This window comes from Pelodiscus sinensis, chromosome 7 (assembly GCF_049634645.1).
Source record: "Pelodiscus sinensis isolate JC-2024 chromosome 7, ASM4963464v1, whole genome shotgun sequence".
NCBI classification, from domain to species: domain Eukaryota; kingdom Metazoa; phylum Chordata; order Testudines; family Trionychidae; genus Pelodiscus; species Pelodiscus sinensis.
Genome location: NC_134717.1, coordinates 76,287,345 through 76,308,873, shown reverse-complemented (window position 1 = coordinate 76,308,873; position 21,529 = coordinate 76,287,345). Strand labels below are relative to the sequence as shown.

At 44.3% G+C, this 21,529-nt stretch overlaps 1 protein-coding gene across 13 annotated transcripts in view; it reads right to left on the bottom strand.

Moving 5' to 3' along the window:
- LOC102452580 (putative oxidoreductase YteT) overlaps nucleotides 1-21,529 on the bottom strand; it is a 62,080-nt gene that overhangs the window by 21,921 nt on the left and 18,630 nt on the right. For all 13 annotated transcript variants that reach the window (XM_075934384.1, XM_075934383.1, XM_075934382.1 and 10 more), the window contains 6 exons: nucleotides 21,293-21,366; nucleotides 18,535-18,594; nucleotides 16,249-16,356; nucleotides 11,055-11,111; nucleotides 5,475-5,605; nucleotides 3,691-3,745 (listed from right to left, as the gene is read on the bottom strand). In XM_075934384.1, coding sequence (XP_075790499.1) covers nucleotides 3,691-3,745; nucleotides 5,475-5,605; nucleotides 11,055-11,111; nucleotides 16,249-16,356; nucleotides 18,535-18,594; nucleotides 21,293-21,352 — 471 coding nt within the window. In that variant the 5' untranslated portion in view covers nucleotides 21,353-21,366. The remainder of the gene's footprint in view (nucleotides 1-3,690; nucleotides 3,746-5,474; nucleotides 5,606-11,054; nucleotides 11,112-16,248; nucleotides 16,357-18,534; nucleotides 18,595-21,292; nucleotides 21,367-21,529) is intronic.

Below are 21,529 nucleotides of genomic sequence, written 5' to 3'. Positions count from 1 at the left end.
GTCATCAGTCAATTAAAAGAAGCAGAAAAATGTGAACTCACTCCACCCCAACAAATCTGCCTTAGTGAGTTGTGAACATCAAGGTCTAACAGGGGCAATTTAAATGCTAACACTCTGAGACACAAGCATTTTCCCCAACCCACTCTTAAAAAATCCAAGAAACAGAAAATAGGTGCAAATGGCACAATTAGTGGCACACAGAGGTTGCACAAATACAATTACAAAAAATCAAAGATCTAAAAAATGCCAAGGCTCCACCAGCCCCAACAATTCAGCTTCATTGCTCATGTACTAACATCTATTGCTGTTCGCTGGGTTACCTTAGAAATGTTCAAAGTTGATATCACCCCATCTGAGATTCATTTTACAGTTTAAGTAAGAGATGCTTACTCACTCTGTGCAGTAACAGAGGTTCTTCAAAATGGCTGTCCCTGTGGGGGATCCACGTTAGATCTTTGGGGCGCCGCTGTGCGCCTAGTCGGAGATTTACAGTAGCAGTGCCTTTCGGTAGGCTACATGTGCAAGGCAGATGGCACGTGTGGTGTCATTACCATCCCTTCAGTTCCTTCTCTGACCCGGAAGGAGAAATCAACATGTCCGAAGCAGAGGGGAGGAAAGGCAGATGGTGGAGCACCCACAGAGCCAACCATCTCCAAGAACCTCCTTTACTGCACAGGGCAAGTAATCTTCTACTCTTCTTCGAGGAGTGTCCCTGAGAGTACTCCATCCTTAGGTGACTGTAGGCCGGCAGGCCTCCCGCAGTGGTTCCTCCGCCTCCGGGTCAGTGGGCGGCCAGTCTGCCCCACTGCACACTCACTTAAAATAGTCCCCAAGCCAACAGTGCCACAACCCGTCCTTGCTCAGGGCAGGCCAGGAGACAAACAGTCCAACTCCCAGCCTTGCTTCAGGTTGGGGCGAGAGGGAGATAGTTCAGATGCCCAGCCTTGCTTCAGGTCCGGGCCAGAGGTAAGAGTTCAATAAAGTTAGTGAGCTCTGGCCTTGGGGTGGGACCGGCAACAAGCCAGGACAGTTTAGGAGGCCTTGGCCCTCAGTCAGGGCAGGGCAGCGAACACCAAAGTACTAGTTCAAGAGCCCAGGCCTTGTTCCAGGCGGGGCAGCAATCAAACAATCACCAGGCAGAGGGCCGAGGTCTGCCTCAGGCAGGGGCAATAAACCCTTAAGAGGGCCCGGGCCCGGACCCTGGTTCAGGGTGGGCCAGCAAGTAGCAGTTTAGCAGTTCCCAGGCCCAGCCTTGATTTAGGCAGGGCAGCAAACCCCAGTCAGTTTAGGCTCCCGGCCTTGGTTCGGGGAGGGGCCACAGAGTCCCACAGTTTAAACAATAGTGTATAAGGCCCAGCTTTGGTTCAAGCGGGGCAACCAAGCAATTTGGACAGGCCAGCAGTTCAGGGGAGCCCTGGCCCTAGGGCAGGGCAGGCAACAGACAACTACAGTCCAGTGAGCCCTGGCCAGCGGGCAGGGTAGGCAACAGACAACTACAGTCCAGTGAGCCCTGGCCCTAGGGCAGGGCAGGCAACAGACAACTACAGTCCAGTGAGCCCTGGCCAGCGGGCAGGGTAGGCAACAGACAACCACAGTCCAGTGAGCCCTGGCCCTAGGGCAGGGTAGGCAACAGACAACCACAGTCCAGTGAGCCCTGGCCAGCGGGCAGGGCAGGCAACAGACAACCACAGTCCAGTGAGCCCTGGCCCTAGGGCAGGGTAGGCAACAGACAACCACAGTCCAGTGAGCCCTGGCCAGCGGGCAGGGCAGGCAACAGACAACCACAGTCCAGTGAGCCCTGGCCCTAGGGCAGGGCAGGCAACAGACAACCACAGTCCAGTGAGCCCTGGCCCTAGGGCAGGGCAGGGTAGGCAACAGACAACCACAGTCCAGTGAGCCCTGGCCCTAGGGCAGGGCAGGCAACAGACAACCACAGTCCAGTGAGCCCTGGCCAGCGGGCAGGGTAGGCAACAGACAACTACAGTCCAGTGAGCCCTGGCCCTAGGGCAGGGTAGGCAACAGACAACCACAGTCCAGTGAGCCCTGGCCCTAGGGCAGGGCAGGCAACAGACAACCACAGTCCAGTGAGCCCTGGCCCTAGGGCAGGGTAGGCAACAGACAACCACAGTCCAGTGAGCCCTGGCCCTAGGGCAGGGCAGGCAACAGACAACCACAGTCCAGTGAGCCCTGGCCCTAGGGCAGGGTAGGCAACAGACAACCACAGTCCAGTGAGCCCTGGCCCTAGGGCAGGGCAGGGCAGGCAACAGACAACCACAGTCCAGTGAGCCCTGGCCAGCGGGCAGGGTAGGCAACAGACAACCACAGTCCAGTGAGCCCTGGCTCTAGGGCAGGGCAGGCAACAGACAACCACAGTCCAGTGAGCCCTGGCCCTAGGGCAGGGCAGGCAACAGACAACCACAGTCCAGTGAGCCCTGGCCCTAGGGCAGGGCAGGCAACAGACAACCACAGTCCAGTGAGCCCTGGCCCTCTGGCAGGGCAGGGTAGCCCACAAACAGTTCACCAGTTCAGAAGGCCCTGGCCTGGTCTCAGCCTGGGCAATAACCAACTCGCGTTTGGGGTCTCCTTGTTCAGGAGGGTGGCAGGCCATTCTCCAGCAGTAGTGGGGACGGAGAGTAGCACAGAAGTAAGAGCAGCAGTACAGCAACACCCTCAGTCCCTCCCCCACATGCTATGTTTAGGGGAGTTAGAACTCCTACAATTACCATCTGTGAAATTTCAGATTTAAATAGCTACAATCATTAAATTTATTATTTTTAGAAAATTACAGTGAGATTGACCAAAATGGACCTTGAATTTGGTAGGGCCCTAAACATGAAATATGATTGTTAGGAATTAACACCTATGTAGACTTGACATTTGTCCTGACATTTTTTTAAACAAATTATATTTATTTCCTTAAAAGTTAGTTTACAAATAATAGATACTTTATATTAACCTTAGAAAGTCAACAATTCTTCTGTTTAAAAAAATCCCAGGCTCCAAACTGTGTATCTTAATATTCTATAAAATGTGAGCCCAATCTAATAAAAATATTATATGCATGAGTAGTTTTACTCATGTGAGTAGTCCTGGTGATAAAAATTAAAATCAAAATCTACAGTAGAGTTAAATAATGAAATTGGTTTGGACCAATTTTATAGCATGGAAAGTGCTAAGTAGAATGTAAGGCATAATGGGAAAGCTAGGACGAGCTAGCTAAATGCATCTTTGGACGTAACGCATACTATATTGAGATTAAATTTAAAAAACCCACAGCATAAGCAATTTCTGCTTGGGCTATTTCATTTTAGGCTCTCTATACTACTACATTATTTCATTAAGGCTTCAGGACCTTAGCTACTATAAGATTAGGCTTCTGTCAAATAAAATAAGTCATTTCCTGGAACGTTTATGTCATTTTCACTATATATTTCTAAATCCATATTTTTAGCAGAAAAACTATCTATTAATTGCAGATACATTTAAAATAGTCACATACATCCTCAAAATAAAAATGAAATGGGAATTAAATGATAATATAAAATCCAATGTAGCAAAGTATGAACTTAATTTACAGCATATGCTTAAGCAATCTGTCGTATTCTGATGGATTTTAGCACATGCTTAACGTTTGCTGAAATAAAGCTAGCGACTTTGTGTTCTCATTCAAAGAGCACTATTAATACAAACCTTATGCTCATTAGTAAAATGAGAAAGACTGCCAAAAGATGACACCTTTAAGCACCTGAAATAAAACAGACATTTTCATAAACATATCAGCATAAAAAAGCTTAGAAATGGTCATTTTTTTAATTGTTCAATTTGAGTCTGACCCAACGCACACCAACGTCAACAGAAAGGCCTCTACTCATTTCAACAGAACCTAAATCAGGCTTTTAGATATTCCAAGTCCCTCAACACCAATTAATTGTTGTTTTTTTGTTGCACTGGTGATGGTGCAATTGTTTTCTCTAAGATTTTTTTTCTGATTACATGTATTATTAGTATTGGGAATCATTTTACTACCCAGCACATTTCTAACTGAGAAGGATCCTAGTCAACAGAATGATGTCTGATTTTTTCTCTCATCTCCAGTTTCTAAGAATTTACAATACAAACTATAACAGTCTGGGCTGCCTTTGAGGAACGGGAAAAAATGTCTTAAATTCTATACTAAAAAATGCTGGGACTAAAAGAGATCTAAGAATACAAAATAAAAGTATAAACACAGAGATGTTGTAAGTCAACGATCAACATTTCTTCGTGACCTCTTGTTCAGGATCAGTGCAGATTAATATTTACTGGCTCCTAACTGTTCCTAACTCTGAGAGGTAAGGCACTATCAGACAGTAAAAATCTCATCATTCCAATCCTCATATTTTTTTCCTGCCTCACCCAGTTCAAGCCTGGTATGATATTTAGAAACTGTTATTTCACTGACTGTTACAGATTATGGACCGGTGAAGCTACTTCAACAGAAGCTGCACCTATCTGAAAACTTGAAAGATATACTCCAATGTATCTTGGCTAATTTTAGCGGCTTTAGAGATAATGTTACAGAAATTAAGTCTTTTACAAAAATAAAAGAGGGATAATAAAAATAAAATATTAAGATCTAATATCTCAATCTATCAGGATAGAAAAACAATTTATGTCACTGGGAAATGGAAATGCCTGGCCTTCCACAAACTGACCTTCTAGGGAATATTTCTGACCTTGAAGATTAGTAAAATGATCTGGAGAAAGGGGTAAGCAGTGAGGTGGTAAAGTTTGCAGTTGATATAAAACTGTTTAGGATAGTCAAGACAGAAGCAGACTGTGAGATGGGAGAATGGAATAGAGGGCTCAATGGAGGGGGGACAGCATGACAACACTACCTCTCTCACCCTCCCCACATACAACAAGAAGGAGGTTCCCAGAAGTAGCTCCAAAGCAGAGGGCAGGAGCAGTGGGGGCAGGGGCTGTAAGCCAACCCTGATTCCAACCCCCACAAGGACAGGTTGCTCTTCCAGAAAATCCTGCAAGGATGGACAAAGCAAGCATCCAGACAAGAGATTACAAAGTAGCATTGCACAACTTTAAAGAAGCACATTCTCTAGTAGAGAAGCAATATAACAATGAAAGAATGTTAACTAGGACAATGTTAAATGAGGAGTCACTAACTACACTAGCAAAAAATTAGTAGTGTAGGTTAGGCCTTACTTTCTCGGAAGGGGAAAATTACATATAACTTGTGGAAATAGGATTCAACTTGATTCAATTAGTCTGATGTTACACTTCCATCTCTGTATCCCTATAATGTTTCTTTTTCTTGCACTTGCACCTGATGAAGTGAGTTGCAACTCACAAAAGCTTATGCCATAATAAAACTGAATAGTATTTAAGATGCCACCGGACTCCATGTTGTTTTCACCTTATTTGTGTTTGCACGTGCTTATTCTAAGAACAGATATGATAAAAAAGATGATGTAAACCTTTTATCACCCATCCAAAAATTAATGAGGTCGATGTCATGGCAGGATTTCGCTAACAAAGAAAATGTACTTTCTGCTTCGTTCCTCCAATTTCCTCTCACAAACGAGTGGGCAAAATGCCAGAATCCAACCTATGCTTAAAAGAAATAAAGGGTAATTAATTAAATTAATACATGTAATTTGTAGTTTAAAAATTAAAAACCCAAATCTGAAAGAAGGGGCTTGACAGCTAAGAAGGTGCTAGACTGACAGATCACTGAGGTCATCTTATAAGGAACAGGTACAGCAACAGAAGCAGCAGTGCATACTTACCTCACACTATGCCCTACAAGTGTATCTTACTCTTGACCCGGAAGGACTAACTTTAGGGACCCAGCATCCAGGGCTTTCAATCCTTAGCTTCCCTATGTAGCCTGCTCATTTTTGACACCTCATTAATATGTCTAAGCAATCATTAATATGTATGATTTGTTATGAATATGTAGTAGCTGTTAGGAATGTTAATATAGAAGTTTCTAGGAGTGTTGCACACGGCGGGCAAGTAGCTGCACATGTCACACTGTGCTGCTGCATGCAGCACACTGATCCAGGCTGTTACAACTTGTTTATCAAAGCAACCAATCAGGGACCCTTGTTTTCCTGTACAGGGTCCAATGATTGTAAAGATAAAGATCATGAATATTTATGAGAAGGGTGCTTTGAAGGCCTGACTAGCAGTTGTCTGTTTTTGTTCGCGCCTTTTCCACCTTGCTTGTGTTTGTATCTCCCTGTCAGTCTGTAGTTAGTCAGGGTTAGCTAGATCGCGTCATCGAGTGTGTCCGTTAGGATTAGTGCGTCGGTTCACTGCACCAGCGGCCGGGGACTTGTCCGTGACGGGAGCGTCGTGTTAGCTAGTCAGGTTTTGTTTCCAGGTGTTAGGGATAGGTAGTTGTCAATCATCAGTTCCTGCTGAAGAGCAGAAGCCACCTGAAGATCAGCGCCAGGCAAGTCTGCACCGGTGATTCCTGCGCCGAGGAGCGGAAGGCCCCAGACGAGGATCATCACCACCTGCCTGCACCAGACCCGTCCCCAGGGTCTCCGAGGGATCGCCTCTCTGTTCCTCGCTGAGGGCTCGGAAGGAGCCCAAGGCTTGAGGTCCAGAGCACCGCAGAGGGTCACCGCTGCGAGGGATCTCCTCCGTGTCTTTCACCAGAGGCTTTCAATTAGCCAAAGGTTTGAGAGACAGGAGCTTCTCACCCACTGTCAACTACTGGACTGTGTAATTATTGTATTTTGTGTAACCTAGTGTTTGTGGGGTACTTTTCTATCTTCTTTCCTTCTTGGGGTTGGAAAATATTACTGTTTACCTGTCTTTCTTGTTGTACCTTTAAAACTTTTACAATATATGGTTTGGCCCCTTTAAAGTAAGCACCGTTTTTATTTACTGTGGCATTCTTGGGTCAGCAAACACCTATGATAGATGAGGTTTGGTGGTATCTGCAACTTCCACTGAGGCTTAATTAATAATAGTCAGATGCAAATTTAGGTACAAGCTTCCCTCAGTGCAACACCTAGGAGACTATCAAAGTTACCAATTAATGCTCACCATGGTTTAGGATGTTAAAATGCGGTTAATTGACTAGTCGATGGAATTTCCATCAACTAGTCAATAGGCACTTCTACATTCCCTCTTGTACATTTCAAAGAAGGAATGCGGAACTTCGTGTACAGCCCGGGGCCAGTGGGAAGTCCCGCTGACTTTGGGCTGCACACGGGCGCCTGCTTTCAAATTCACAAGAGTCCCCGGCGGGGTCTCTTGTGCATTTCAAAGCCATGGAGCCGGGGGTCAGCAAGGGACTCACAGTCCCCCGCTGACCCCGCCTTCCATGCTACTCTGTATGACGCTAGGAGCCCAGGGTCAGCTGACCCCAAGCTCCACACAGCACTTCCCCAGAACCTGCCCCAGGCTTCACTGCTCCTTTGAAAAGTGCGGAGGCGGGATTTTAAAGAGGCAGCCACCGCACAACTGATCCACGGCTGGCCCGGGGTCAGCTGGGGATTCCCCAGATGATCCCGGGTTCTGGGGAAATGACATGGGGAGCTCGGGATCAGCTGGGAGTCTCCAGCTGACCCCAGGCTCCACGGTAGCTGGCCCTTTAAAATGCCACCTCTGGTGTTTCTAAGGGGCAGCTGCCATTGAGCCCAGGGTCAGCCTGGGACTCCCAGCTGATCCTGGGCTTCCTGCGGCAACAGAACCCGGGGTCAGCTGCAAACTCCCCAACTGACTCCGGGTTCTGGGGAAATGGTGTGCAGAGCCTGGGATCAGATGGGGAGTCCCCAGCTGACCCCGGGCTCCCATATTGCCCCTTTGAAACGCTGCCTTGGGGTTTCAAAGCGGCAGCACCGCACAGCTGTGTGGCGCTGCCACTTTGAAGTACCCCTTTACCCCCCTTGCTGCCTCTATCTTGCGGAGGGGGGGTGGAGAATCGACTAGTCCACTTCTCAAAAGACTATCCAATAATCAAATGCTTATCGGATAGTCAACTAGTCTTTAACATCCCTACCGTGGTTGTCTTTTTTTATATGGAGTTATACTTTCAACAATGTCAGAGGGGTAGCCATGTTAGTTTATAACTTTAAAAACTAGTGGTCCTGTGGAACCTTAGAGATTAACCAAAATATATAAAATCACGAGTTTTAGTGGGCAAAGCCCACTCCACCAGATGAGTTGGTGACTCCAATTCATCCAATGAAGTGGGCTTTTCCCAGAAAACCTCATGATTATATATATTTTGGGTAATCTCTAAGGTGCCACTGTTGGGGAAAGGTCACCAGTGTTATTTATGTCCACCATTTTGATTTTTCCTCTGAGGCTGCTGTCAGCCTCCCTGTCACTATCCTATGCCTGAAATGGCTATTCAATGACTGTTAGCCAGGATGGATAGTAATGGTGTCCCTAGCCTCTGTTTGTTAGAGGCTGGAAAAGGATGACAGGAGAGGGCATCCAGCACTGACCACCACTGGAAGACAGGGCACTGGGTTAGATGGACCTTTAGTCTGCCCCAGTATGGCCTTTCTTATGAAAAAAGACAGAAAAAGGAAAGGCAGGAAACATGGGGACACCTGACCCCAATCTGTCCAGCAACAGGAGGGAATATAAGGGGCATTCATCTGCCCCTCAGGGCCCTCTGCACGCTTGCTGTGGCTCTGCGGTGCTGGAGAGGCAGTTCAACTTTAACTCCTTCGGGCAGCTGGGGCAGGCTGCTGGCTCGATAAGCTGCCAGAAGCAGGAGCATGATTACCCCCCTACCACTGAGAGACTGGGGATCTCCAGCCACAGAGTGAGTCTGGAACAGTCCTCAGTGGTGGAGCAGCCCTGCCTCCCCACACCCAGCAGCAGTAGCTGGCACAGAGCAGATCTGATTGAAGTCAGGGTAACAGTAGTAGGGTTGAGGCAGTGGATTCCTCAGGATATCCACACCCACACACCTGTCACTTGCCTCTTTGTCCATACTACACACACAACGACAGGTCAACAGGGGAAGAGCTGAAGAAAAGCAAAGACACTCCTTCCCCACCTGCCTGAGCACGTAGGCCAGTGACCTGCTCTCCTGAGTTCCCTTTCTGTGGTGTCTCCTGTTCCTGTGGCATCTTCCCACCTTGCCTCTGAATATCAAGAACACAGCGGTATGATCCTCTACTTATTGTATTGGCCTAGTTTTGGTATTTGTATTTTCGGTTCTGGCTTCATGTCACTGTTTTATTTTTTGTGACAATCAAATGTTGTGTTTTGTTCTCTAGTCTAAGGTGTCCTATTAGTTAGGTTTGGTATTGTGTTAAATAAAGCTGTTTGTTGGACCACTCATCTTGTTGTGTCCTTCATATTTGACTTGTAGGACAGAAACACGGTACGGATGGAGAGCCTGAGCTACGGCCCAGATGCCCTAGCCCTGCATTGATAAAAATCTAGTCCTTGCCTAACACCATAGGATCACTTGTTACTTTCAAGAGTGAACTTTCTGTGATTAAGAAATTCCTTTGCCAAATCTGTGTTATTTGCTTTCGTTTGTCCTAAGGGGCTTAAATTACAAGCCCAGAGCATCCACAGGATGAAGGCAGCAATGCCTCATGTCCCAAGGAAAGGCACAAAGAGGACTAAGTCTCAGAGTGTGTCTTAAGGACCCACACCCAGAAATGAGGATGAAACTCTACTCACACCCACCAGATTTGGAAGCATATGAGTGTCAGTATGCAGATCCACTCAGACAGATGTCTATACCAAGAGACACTGGGCCAGACTGTAACAGTTTATACTTCCTATAACCTCCAAAAATGGAGTTCCGGGAAGCAAAACAAAAATCACAGTCCTTCCCAATCTGCTTAAGTGTGAACAAATAATTCGGCATCTTGCTTGAGAATGATCCAATCCAGATTTGTTTGGCTTACTGTGACAAGCAGAATTTGTTGAATATCTAAACTTATTTTCACTAAAAGGAGGCTAATTTCCTGAATGTTATTAATGTACAAAGATCACAGAAAAATCTGCTTTTAAACACCTGACTCTTGCCAGTTTATTAAAAATGCCCTGAACTGGAGAGAGAATATATGTGACTTTAATTTTGTGAGTGTTACCTAGAGCAAAGTTAATTACTGTCATTTGTCCACTATACTTGGAAACTGAGCTATTCATCCTAAAAAAGAATAGTGAATGAACACGTCTGACTGCTTGGAATTTGTAAGCCACATTGCTTTCTGACATTAAACCACAACTGAAATGGCAGGGCAGGAATGTTATTGAATTTATATGAAATTTAATTTCAATGCTTGAATTTAAAAAAATTCACTAACTTTAAACAGTAATAACTGGCTAATTTTTTTCTGACTGTCAACTTTAGAAATAAAAATCCAACATTTTGCTGATAAATTTTAAAAAATGGTAAAGTCCACACAAAATAATGCTCTCAGCATTTTTCATAGCTCTGATTAGAAGTTACCACAAACTGTTCCCAAAAGTTTCACATGCCTGCTGTGTCTAAAGATGCTATTGGTATACAAAAAAGATATACAGAAGAAGGAGCTACATTCATACGGGGATTAAGTGGTGGTGAAGTAAATCAAATCTGTCAAATAAGATAGGACAAACAATAAGAAATTCTCCCTCCTCCTCCACACACATACTTTTAAAAATGGATCACATTTTTCAAAACAAAAATTGTTTAGGGGTGCTTCTCATTACAAGTGTCATGGAAGTGAAGCAGCATTTCTCAAGTAATTCACCCCTGAGTTCTGGTAACAAGATTAAGCATTTTTTCTAAAGTACTTACAAAAATTTATAATTGTTTTTGTGCTCAACAATTAATAAAAATATAAAAAATACACAAGACTTAAAAATAGTAAAAGTCTGTTGTCTCAAATCCTATTTAATTAATTACATTTTGAAACAAAGAAGGAAAAGGAACAACAGTATTCAGAACTTAATTAGTTACTTCTAGCACACTTGAGAAGATGCTAAATAGCACATATGCTAAATGTTTTTAATTACTAAAGCACAGATTAATATGCATACCTAAACTCAGACAATACCACTGAGCATGCACTTACGGGTTCCAGATGCTGTATGTGGCAGATGTCTCCAATTGCTCCAGCATCTATTAGCTCCTACAAAAATAGGACAGTGAGAAAACATAACTCAGTTTGCTCTGCCTACTCAGTTACATAAAGCCTCTTTCTGCTACTACACAGACATGGCAGCTCCTTCAAGAGGTGGAGATAAGTATCGGTCTTCTCAGAAAAGAGCTTTGTCCACTCAGTGGAGATTATCCACTGTGATCTGGACCCCCTTTGGGAATTCTGAGAGGTGAAGCCACAACAGTTGTCAACCACCCGCTGTGGAGACAGTGTTAAAGTTCGAATTAAGGTATGTAGACTCCAGCTGTGCAATTAACGTAGCTGGAGTTGCATATCTTAATTCAAACTTCTTCATAAGTACAGATGTGGCCTATGATACTCTTAAAAGGCCCAGCTAGGTTCTTTTCATAGTACCTAGGTTGTTGACTCCTGGCACTAAGTAGTCCCCCGAGAGTCAAAAACGTCTCTTACTGATGGCATAAAAGTTGCTGGCACAGCCCACAAAATAGGCAGGCATAGATAGGCAGTGAGTGGGCAACACTGGGCATCAGATTCTCTGATTTAGCAGATCTCCTGAACAGACTTTCATTGGGATGGTTCCTACAGAATCTCATCTGGATTTTAAAACTTTCCACTTGTTGTGTAACCTAACGAATTTATCTTGCCCGTTTGGTCTCTAAGCAATTGCAGTCTAACTGACCTACTCATATGCCCCAAATAAGGTTCCACTCTTTCTAGCACAGGTCTGTCCTCCATCCACTCAGTTCCATGACATGGTATTCATCATCTGAGTTGCGTGTATCAGCTTCCTCACATTTAGAAGGTTTCCATTCAGTGGTCTGTGTGCATGCATTGAATGTTACAGCTGGTCTCAGAACAGTTTTACGTAACTTTAGCTTAAGAGTGCCACACTTACAAAAGTTTGTGATTTCTAAAAGATTTAATCGATGGTATGCCTCCTTGAATTGCACCAACCAACATTAGCTGAAACTTTCAAGTTTATTTGTATACATCATGTTTTTGTGAAATATTTTAAAAGCTTATTAAAGTATTTTGTTCAAATTTTGATATCTATTCTTTTAATACCTTTGTATTATTTCAAAGAGAACAGATTTGTTTATTTATATTAAGTTCAAGAGTCCATTACTGAAATTTCCTAGAAAGGTTTTGCTGCTTCTCTCATTTAGGAATTCCTTCCTTTTGCATCTAAATCCCAGCAGTAAAAACCACTGTACTGCACTTGAATGCTATACTTTCTTTACCATTCTTTAGTCAATAAAGAGAGGTACCAATGTCTGACAATTCACTGAAAATTCTCGTGGTATATCTCATTTGCCTCTCTCCAGTATAATTATTCTATAAAGTCAAATATATTTACAACTAAATATAAATTTAAATCAAAATTAGCAGCATCTTTTTTAACTTGTCAAGTCTGTTCTGACCCCATGAACCTCTCAATAACAACTGGCTGAGGGTGCGCCATCACATAACTTAAACGAGACTTGACACACTCAGGGCACGTCTATAGTATAGCATTATTTTGAAATAACAGGTTTCTTATCCCGGAATAATAAACCCTCATTTCACAAGGAACAACGATGCTCCTCTGCTGCTATTTCTAAATAGCTCCTCCCCAGGGCCATTCAAAGTAATTACTTCCCAGTGTTTCCTGGGGCTCTAAATTGAGGTAGTGCATCCTCATTAGGGGAGCCTGCCTCAGACTAATTTTGAGGCTTCCCTGTAGTGTGGATGTGCTAATTCGAAATAGTTATTTCAGGAGTTATTATTCCAAAATAACTTATTTCAAAATGTCCTTGTAGTGTAGACATACCCTCACTGATCCACTTCACTATTGTCATAACCTGCTATCATCTATGAACTGATGATATGCTCATCACCAATATGATTGTGGGGTATCTGAAAAATTATAAATATGTGCTGGAAATTAGAGATGTGAACGACTAGTCAACTATCCAATAAGCAAATGCTTATTGGATAGTCAACGGGCTAGTCGACTAGTCGCTTCCACTCCCCTTGCTACCTGTATCAGAAAGAAGCAACAAGGAAGTGGGAGAGGAGGGAAGAGAAGAGGTGCTTCAAAGCAGCAGCACCGCATGGAGTCTGGGGCCAGAGCCTGGGGTTCACATGGCACTACTGCTTTGAAACACCGCGTGCAGCCCCCAGCTGACTCCAGGCTCCACGTGGCGCTGCCACTTTGAAATGCTGCATGCAGCCTGACGCCAGGCTCCCCGTGGCCTTTCAAAACAGCAGCGCCGCACAGAGCCCAGGATTAGCAGGGGAGTCCCCAGCTGAGCCCAGGCTCCACACGGCGCTGTCACTCTGAAATGCTGTAGCCAGACACAACAGCCCCCCCCCCCCACTTTCCTTCTGACATCCTTGGGAGAGAGAATCCTTGAGAGCAAAACTCTGTCTTCAAAGGCTCCAGGGCCTCCAGAGGTGCTGGAATAACAATGGCCCTGGAAGCTAGTCAGGAACCAGATAACAGCGACAATTGGGCCAGCAGGCAGTCGGGGGCCTTGGGCTGCCTTTGGCTGGTACCAGTATTGATATGCCTACACACACCGTCCCAGAAGAGGAATCTGCCGCCCCATCAGAAAAAGGATGTCTGGCCCTAATGGTTTAATTACCTCCACCTCACAGGTGCAAATTAAGCTTTGGACCCCCTGTGGGAATGGGCGTCACAAAGACATTCCAACTTAATTGGCATTTTAATGACAAGAGCCGTGTCTATGTGACCACAGGGGTATAAAGTAGGGCCCTGTGCCCCACTCTAATTGGAGATCCACCCATATACCTGCTGGTCAGGCGGTCTTGGACCCCCGAGACTTTAGGGACACCTTTGTCTCGTACCGACTGCTTCCCATTTGGATTGAGAGAAACGCTGGCTTCGCTGCAGTAAGGATCGCAGGAGTGAGAATATATCTGCTAGGTGTCTATTTTTGCGCACATTCAATAAGAGCTCAGAGAACCAAAAGGGTTTCATGGTACCTTTAAGTGACTTTTCATTGTATTTTCTGTCTTGCCTTTTGTAGTGGCTGTGTCATCTGTAACACAGCAGTAACATTTAACAGCTAAGCTTGCCTTGTAACAATAAAATAGTAATTGTTTAAGCTTTAACCTGACTCCTCCTGTTGCTGTAACAGAACCAAACACAATCAAAAGAACCATAGCCAATCAGGGGTAAACGCAGTAAGAGCTGAGCGTTGAGTCGTGCCGCCTCCACGGGGCAGACTCTTTGGGGCACCCGTCAGCCTCCCTGGCTGCCCGCTGCGAAGGGACTTCTGTCCTAGCAAAGACTCGGGTGCGATAGGGCTCACAGACCACTCACTACCCTGGCCACCGGCTAACAAATGCCGTAGAGAGCACGGGGCCAACGGGAGACTGTCCCACTGGCCCCATGCTCCACGCAACACTTTTGTCTTTGAAGTGTTGCAACAGCTGTTAGTCAATTAATCAAAATTTAATATCCCTACTGGAAATACATTCTCAAAATGCATTTGGCAGGCAGTGTTTAAGTCATCCTGTTCTGGACAAAGGAACGTGGTTACAAGTGCTTGGATGTGTCTCCAATGTAAACCGAACAAGGAGAGACAATGAAATTATATTTACATGTAAGACAGACAAAGCCATTAGGTAAACCAGTGTGTGAGCTGGCCACTTAAATTTTGAAGTGTGGGTTCACTGAACTGGAAAGAACCTCAAGAGGTTATCAAGTCCATTCCCCATGAGAGGACCAAACGTCATGTAGACCAACCCTGAAAAGCTGCAAGGATGGACTCTCCAGCTCAGGAAACCTTCCAGACTCCCGAAGTAATATTGAACAGCGCAAAATCAGGAGACCCAGATGAGCACTGCTGTAAAATTCTCCAGTCAAAGGCACAAGGACACTTTTCACCTGAAGTGGAGCACACATTCAATTCAATACAAAACCAAACATCCACAAGACTTTGAAATAGTGGGCAAGGAAGGCCCAGAGCCTAAAACCACCCAAGTGATCATCTCCAAGTAACCACTCTATTGTGCCCCCAGATGCAAAGGAATTCTACAGTGGAGTCTTAATTGAACAACGATATCAAGATTGTCTCCCTGAGCAGAACTAGCAAGTCTGGAAGCTAAATCTCGGAATAATAATGTGTAAAAAGACATCTGCAGTGCTGCATTTCTCACTGATACAGCGCACTGTATCTCAGGGGAGGGCAGAATACAGCCTGCCAAGCCACTGGATCTGGCCCACAGGAGCCTCCATCAGGCTCCCTGCTTGCCCCATCTCTGCTCTGCACTCAGAGCAGCTCTCTGCCAGGAAGCCAGCCAATGGGAGTTGCCTGTTTGCATTAAAGGCAGTGTGCAAAAGTACCCCTCCCTCCTCTGGGCTCGCAGCATTCTAAGTCAATCAAATGTGGCCCCTGCAGCCAGAGCAGGGGCATGGAAGACAGGGATCTTGGCTGATGTCCCAGCTAGGCTGATGGCTGGGAGCCACCCAAATAAGTGTTTCCCAGCAAGAACTTGCCTTGGGCATCTCAGCCCTCCCTCCCCTTCTGCACTCCTACCCCATGTAACCCAAACCCTCTTCATCCCTGATCCTACACCTATAACTCTCCCAGGTCACAACCCCGTCCTTCACCCAAACTCCCTCACAGATCCCACACCCAATCCTGCATCCTAAGCTCCCTTCTGCACCCAACCTCCACACATCCTCCATTCATATCATGGAAGAGTGCGGCCCCTAACCACTTACCAAATTCTTGGAGCGGCCTCCCATTAAAAATTGTTGTCCACCTTTGCTCTAACAGCTCCAAAGTAGTCTTGTAGAAATACTTCTAAAACATGTTTAACACTTGTGGATCCTAAAATGCCAGCTAATGTATAGCCTAAGCCATTTGGGAAATCTCTTAATGGAATTTCGTTTACAATCTTATTTTCTCAGTCAACTAAAGTCCTGGCCTAAACTTTCATAGCTGCTTTTTGCAATTCTAACAGATCAGAGAATAAAAAACTATCTTTCATAGTAATATTAGGAGTGTGGCACACAGCAATACAGGAATTTACTGAGCCTACTCCCTTGACCAGTATCAGTTAACATCCATATCACCCAGAAGGAAGGAATGTTTACTGACTCTACTAGCTAGCGTTATAGCAATAAGTGTACCTTTATCTTCAGTGAGGCTGGATAGTACCGCAAGACATGGCACACAGCAAGCATGACTTTGTTCACTTTACAGACAGACACAATCTCTTTGCAGTCCTCGGGTGTTACCTTATAAACCAGAGAAAAGAACTCAGTCGTTTCTATTCTGACTGCATTATGTATTAGGAATTTACTAATTGTCACAACACTAACAATTGGAAAAATACATCTTATGAAATACCTTTCTAGGCACATATTTGCTAAATTGAAATTTTATCTGCAAGTATAGGAGACTGGCACTCACCAATAATACTCTAGTCTAGTGATGTATACGTTTGCATCATCATTAGAGAGTATATTAAACGAGACCAAACAACTCTCCTGCAGAGTGAAACCTGTTATTCAAGATTTTAGCAAAGCACCAAATCGTTTTTATTGATGGAAAATTTGTGTCATGATTTTTTAAAGATTTAGGCTCATATATTGATGTTTGGTAGGACCTACCATGCTGGATATTAAAGTATCTGACATTAGAGGAATAGTGGTGGGATGAGTAAGGCACTACCAGGTAATTCAGGAAATTGTGATCAACTGTAAGGCACTGTCAAACTCCGTTACCATGACCATGTTGCTTCCCTGTGCCTCACTTTATAGCTGTAAATTGAAGATAATATTCTTTTGTCTGACACTTCATGTCCATCTTGTCTATTTAGATAGTACTCTTTGGGGGAAAGGATTGTCTCAAGTCATATACAGCACTGAGCATATGAGTACAAATATAAACAACAATTTATATAGCACCCCAAACTGGTGAAAATGTAATAGGTCTGTAAAGCAACTTTCACATAGTACAAATTTGGAAGTACAAAAACATTTAGGAAGAAAGATAGAGACTGCAGGTACTAGTATTCCATTGACTCAGAATTAGCTTTGTGCCCAGTAAAGTCAATGGAAAGTTTCTCGCTGACATCAAAGATGCAGGTTCAGGGCACTCTACAGCAGATAGCAGGAAAGAATTAAACCCAACATTTTATTTTTTGTTCTGCTAGATTCTACAATGAAATCTAAATCCTGTGTCCAATGTTATGTTATATTGCAACAGAAGTTACATGGCATCATAAATTTAACAGGACCATCTTACTGTAAGATCCCAAAGCCAGAGACACAAACCGTAAGGACACAAACTACGGATGTTAAAGACTTGTTGACTATCCGATAAACATTTGCTTATTGGATAGTTTTTTGACTAGTGTCTTTTGAAATGTGCAAGAGCCCCCACTGGAGCTCTTGTACATTTCAAAGGAGGAATGTGGTACTCCACGTACAGCCTGGGGCCAGCGGGAAGTCCTGCTGATGCTGGCCTGCACGTGGGCACCTTCTTTGAAATGCACAAGAGTCCCCAGAGGGGCCTCTTGTGCATTTCAAAGCCACAGATCCCAGGGTCAGAGGGGGACTCTCAGTCCCTCACTGAGCTCGGGCTCCATGCTACGCTGCATGCCACTAGGAGCCTGGGGTCAGCTGGGGAGTCCTCAGTTGACTCCGGGCTCCAGGCAGCTGCCCCTTTGAATCACGCGGACGCGTGGTTTAAAGGGACCGCTGTCCAACAGCTGATCTGTGGGGAGCCTGGGAAAAGCCTGGGAAATGCAGCAGGGAGCCTGGGATCAGCTGGGGACTCCCCAGCTGATGCCAGGCTCCTAGCAGCATGCAACATAGCATGGAGCCTGGGGTCAGTGGGGGACTTTAAGTCCCCGCTGGGGACTCTTGTGCACTTCAAAGAAGGCACCCGCGTGCAAGCCGGAGTCAGTGGGACTTCCCACTGGCCCTGGGCTGTACGCTGAATGTACAAGAGCTGGGGACTCTGGTACATTTCAAAGAAGGAATGCAGAAGCGCCTATCGACTAGTCAATTAACCGCATTTTAACATCTTTAAAGCAAACTCCACATTATATTTATGGACAGGTAGAATATTACTTATTACAATAAGACTTATATGGGTGAGGGCTGTATACACACACACACACACACACACACACACACACACACACACTTACTTTAAGGGAGTTTCTACTCCAAGGAATTTATATTCTAAGTGAAATAAAAAAAAGGAAGGATTAGGAAACCAAGACTATAGACAATTTTTTCCTCATTTTTTGTTTATTAAATATAAAAGATGACAGACCAAACCTTTGATAAATTATCAAATGTACCAAAAAAGATGCTAAGGCAATTTGATTGAAGATTTTAACTTGATATTTGAAAATTATCTCCACTATTTAAACTTGAATATTATGACCTTGCTGAACTTACTGCCATGGGCTTTTCCAACAAAATATGGTAGCCTTTGTTAGCAAAAGCTATTGCTGGAGCCTAGGAAAAGAGAAACCAAAGAGACACGTTACATTTCTCCATATCATTGTCTACTCCCAAGTAGAAAAACAATTTTTTTCAAACAGTTTATCATCAAAATATGCAAATTTCACATAATATCATCAAATAGTTTTGGCCCACAACAATTTTTGGGCTAGATTTCCAAGGGGAATTAGGTGCCATTCACAAAAACCAAGGAGTGTGGAAATGCCTCCATCACTCCATAATCCCATGGTCAGAGCACTTACCTAGGATGTCTGAGATCCAAGTTCAAGTCCCCACTCCATCTTGCTCAGAGGAGGGATTTGAACTAGCGACCCACGCTTCCAACCAAATAGTCTAGTGGTAGGGCATTGAGTGTTCTGAGATAGCATCAACACAGTCGCTGTTACACTTGGTATAAAGTAACACTCCAGAAGCTGTTACACTTGGTATAAAGTATTTAAATAGTCACAGGGGTAGCGATAATGATACTACAGCAATCATGGGCAACCTAGACTATCAACTGGGCCACATGAGTGACTTTCCTTCACCTCAGCGCGGCACAAGACTGTCATAACAAAGATGGTCTCCCGGAATTGGGTAGTTTACTTTTGATGCAGAGGAAGCACATGGCTCTCACAGTCAATGTTGTGTGCAATCCGCAGGCACCTCACTTCACGTGCCATTGCTTTAAGTGTGTGTCATTTTTGTAATACTGGCAGGAAAAAAATACTACACGGTCAAAAACCAGCAGAATCTGACAACTCTGTGCATGGGCAATGGTAAAAAACCGTTCCTCACCTTTCGTAACCATTGCTCTTTGAGATGTGTTGCTTATGTCCATTCTAGTCAGGTGTGTGCGCATGCACGTGTAGAGTAGCTGGAAGATTTCCCCCCTAGCAGCTACTCACAGGGTCCACCTGGACGCCCCTTGGAGTGGCATTGAGATGACACCCAATATAGGACCCTGCCGAACTACTCTCTACTTGGTTACTTCTCGCAGGCTACTCCAACAGAGAGGAAAGGTCGGTATCAGAATGGACATGAACAACACATCTCAAAGCACAATGGTTAAATTAAATTAAATTATTATTTTTTAAATTAATGGAGATTGCCTATCTCCTAGAACTGGAAGGGACCTTGAAAGGTCATTGAGTCCAGTCCCCTGCCTTCACAGCAGGACCAAGTATCATCCCTGACAAATTTTTGCCCCAAATCCTTAAATGGCCTCCGCAAGGATTGGACTCACAACCCTGGGTTTAGCAGGCCAATGCTCAAACCACTGAGCTATCCCTCCCCCAATAATGGTTATGAAAGGTGAGTAACCGTTTTTTCTTGGAGTGCTGCATCAGCAGAAGCACTCTTCTGTTGATATAGCTGCATTTACATTGTCAGACTAGCTGTGCTGGTGAGGGGTTTATTTTTTTCACATCTCTTGACACTGATATGCCAATATTACTTTTAAGTGAGAATACAATCGATGTAGCTAGCATTACCAACAAGCACGTTCCTCAACTAGGAGGTACAATGGTGGAAGTCAGTGGCCATCTATTCAAGATGAAGCACCCCTCAGGACAATGGCCTTGTTCAAGTTGATCTTGTATGAAATGAGGGGGAAAGCAGAGGGAGTGGAAATTAACAGGAGAGACGTGACCAAGCAAGCGGTTACGAAAGCATTAACGGGAGAAAGGCTCCAGAAACACACAGGAAATTTTCACTCAGAAAGGGAAAGGAAACAGAACAGTCAAGGGAAGGAGTTAAGTTGGGGGAAAAAGCTCCAGCTTTCAGAACCCAAACCATGCAACTGTCCCAGACATCGTGACCTCAATCCAGAAAACATTCCAGAGTGCTGAGGAAACTGAAAAGGGAAATGGATGTAGGAGTCATTATTTTAAAACAGATTACTAGCAAGAGAAATACACAAAGAAAGAGCAATTGCACTGCAGAACCCTGTGCCCAGTATATATGCGTTTACAAATTACACCCACCATCTGAGTGATCTGTTGTGTGGTCAAGCTACTGGACGAGTTTGAGGAGTCACAGTCAGCGCTATTTCTAGCAGCTAGGTCAGGGAACAAGTGGCTTTGGCTCTTTGGTGTGAATATCAGAAAGAAGACTGGCAATGTGAGAATGAGACCAGAAGCCCTAAGACAGCAGCACTGGCAGAACTCCATTAAGGTTTAAAACACCTAAGGATTCAGCAACTGGATACCCTCGTAGCCATCTGGTGAGCGGAAGTTCAACGGAACATTGGACAAGGTTTGTCATCATTTAACAGGATAGTAATTGAGTTTGGGATTTTAATTTTTCCTAACACAGAAGCTATTAGTAGAGAATGACTTAAATCCTGGCCTATGTTCCTTCTAATTTTTCCATCCATGTGCAGAATAAATTTTATGTACACCAAGGCATGTGCAAACATGCACCATTAATAGAAACACATGCTGCTACCTTTGGGAGCTCTGCTAATCAGCTGGGAAGCATTGAACTCTCTGCTTAGCTTACAGGGAACACTGGTCCTGCCACTGAATATTCATGCATAATCATGTTTTCCAAGTGCATATCAAGTACGTAGTGAGAAAGAATGGATCAACATAGTAAACAAACTAAGACTGGAAAGAGACAGCAAGGTGAAAGATGTGCACTTTATTATCTGGGGCTCTCCTTTATTATTCCAGCTATGATTTTTGTCTAATGCTCAAAGAGTACTTAGTACCTTATGCAGTCTATCTGGTGTTGCTATTACAACAGCATCTGCAAACCTCTCTCTCTCCATGGCTGCTTTCCAGTCTAAAAGAAAAGAGATTTAAAATAGCAAGTCATCTAATGTAAGAAGTTGAGACAGACTTATGTTATTAAAAATGAGCAAGTACAAAAACAGACAAATATTGTTTCACATTAAAGACAGTACAATAAACTATTTGTTACAACAGTGAAAGTTTTATATCCACCA